The 290-nt window shown below is 45.2% G+C and overlaps 1 protein-coding gene across 1 annotated transcript in view; it reads left to right on the forward strand.

Moving 5' to 3' along the window:
* The window catches only part of LOC106820100 (probable inactive protein kinase DDB_G0270444), a gene marked incomplete at its 5' end in the record, with an annotated part of 5,343 nt that extends 5,182 nt beyond the window's left edge, over nt 1-161 (forward strand). The window contains one exon of the mRNA XM_014824655.1: nt 7-161. Coding sequence (XP_014680141.1) covers nt 7-60 — 54 coding nt within the window. The remainder of the gene's footprint in view (nt 1-6) is intronic.
* Nucleotides 162-290: the final 129 nt, after the last annotated feature.

Genomic DNA, 290 nt, shown 5'->3' on the forward strand with positions numbered 1-290 from the left:
AAGGAGGTTGAACTGCCTGTAACAGAGGAAAGACCTGAATCACCAGTAGAAGGAGGTTGAACTGCCTGTAACAGAAGAAATATCTGAATCTGTAGAGAAGGATGTTGAATTGCCTATAACAGTGGAAAGAACTGAATCCCCCGAGAAGGAGGTTGAACTGCCTGTAACAGGAGAAAGACCTGAATCACCAGAGAAGGAGGTTGAACTGCCTGTAACAGAGGAAATACCTGAAACACCAGAGAAGGAGGTTGAGCTGCCTGTAACAGAGGAAATACCTGAAACACCAGAGA

The sequence above is a fragment of the Priapulus caudatus genome, unplaced genomic scaffold (assembly GCF_000485595.1).
Source record: "Priapulus caudatus unplaced genomic scaffold, Priapulus_caudatus-5.0.1 Scaffold6779, whole genome shotgun sequence".
NCBI classification, from domain to species: Eukaryota; Metazoa; Priapulida; class Priapulimorpha; order Priapulimorphida; family Priapulidae; genus Priapulus; species Priapulus caudatus.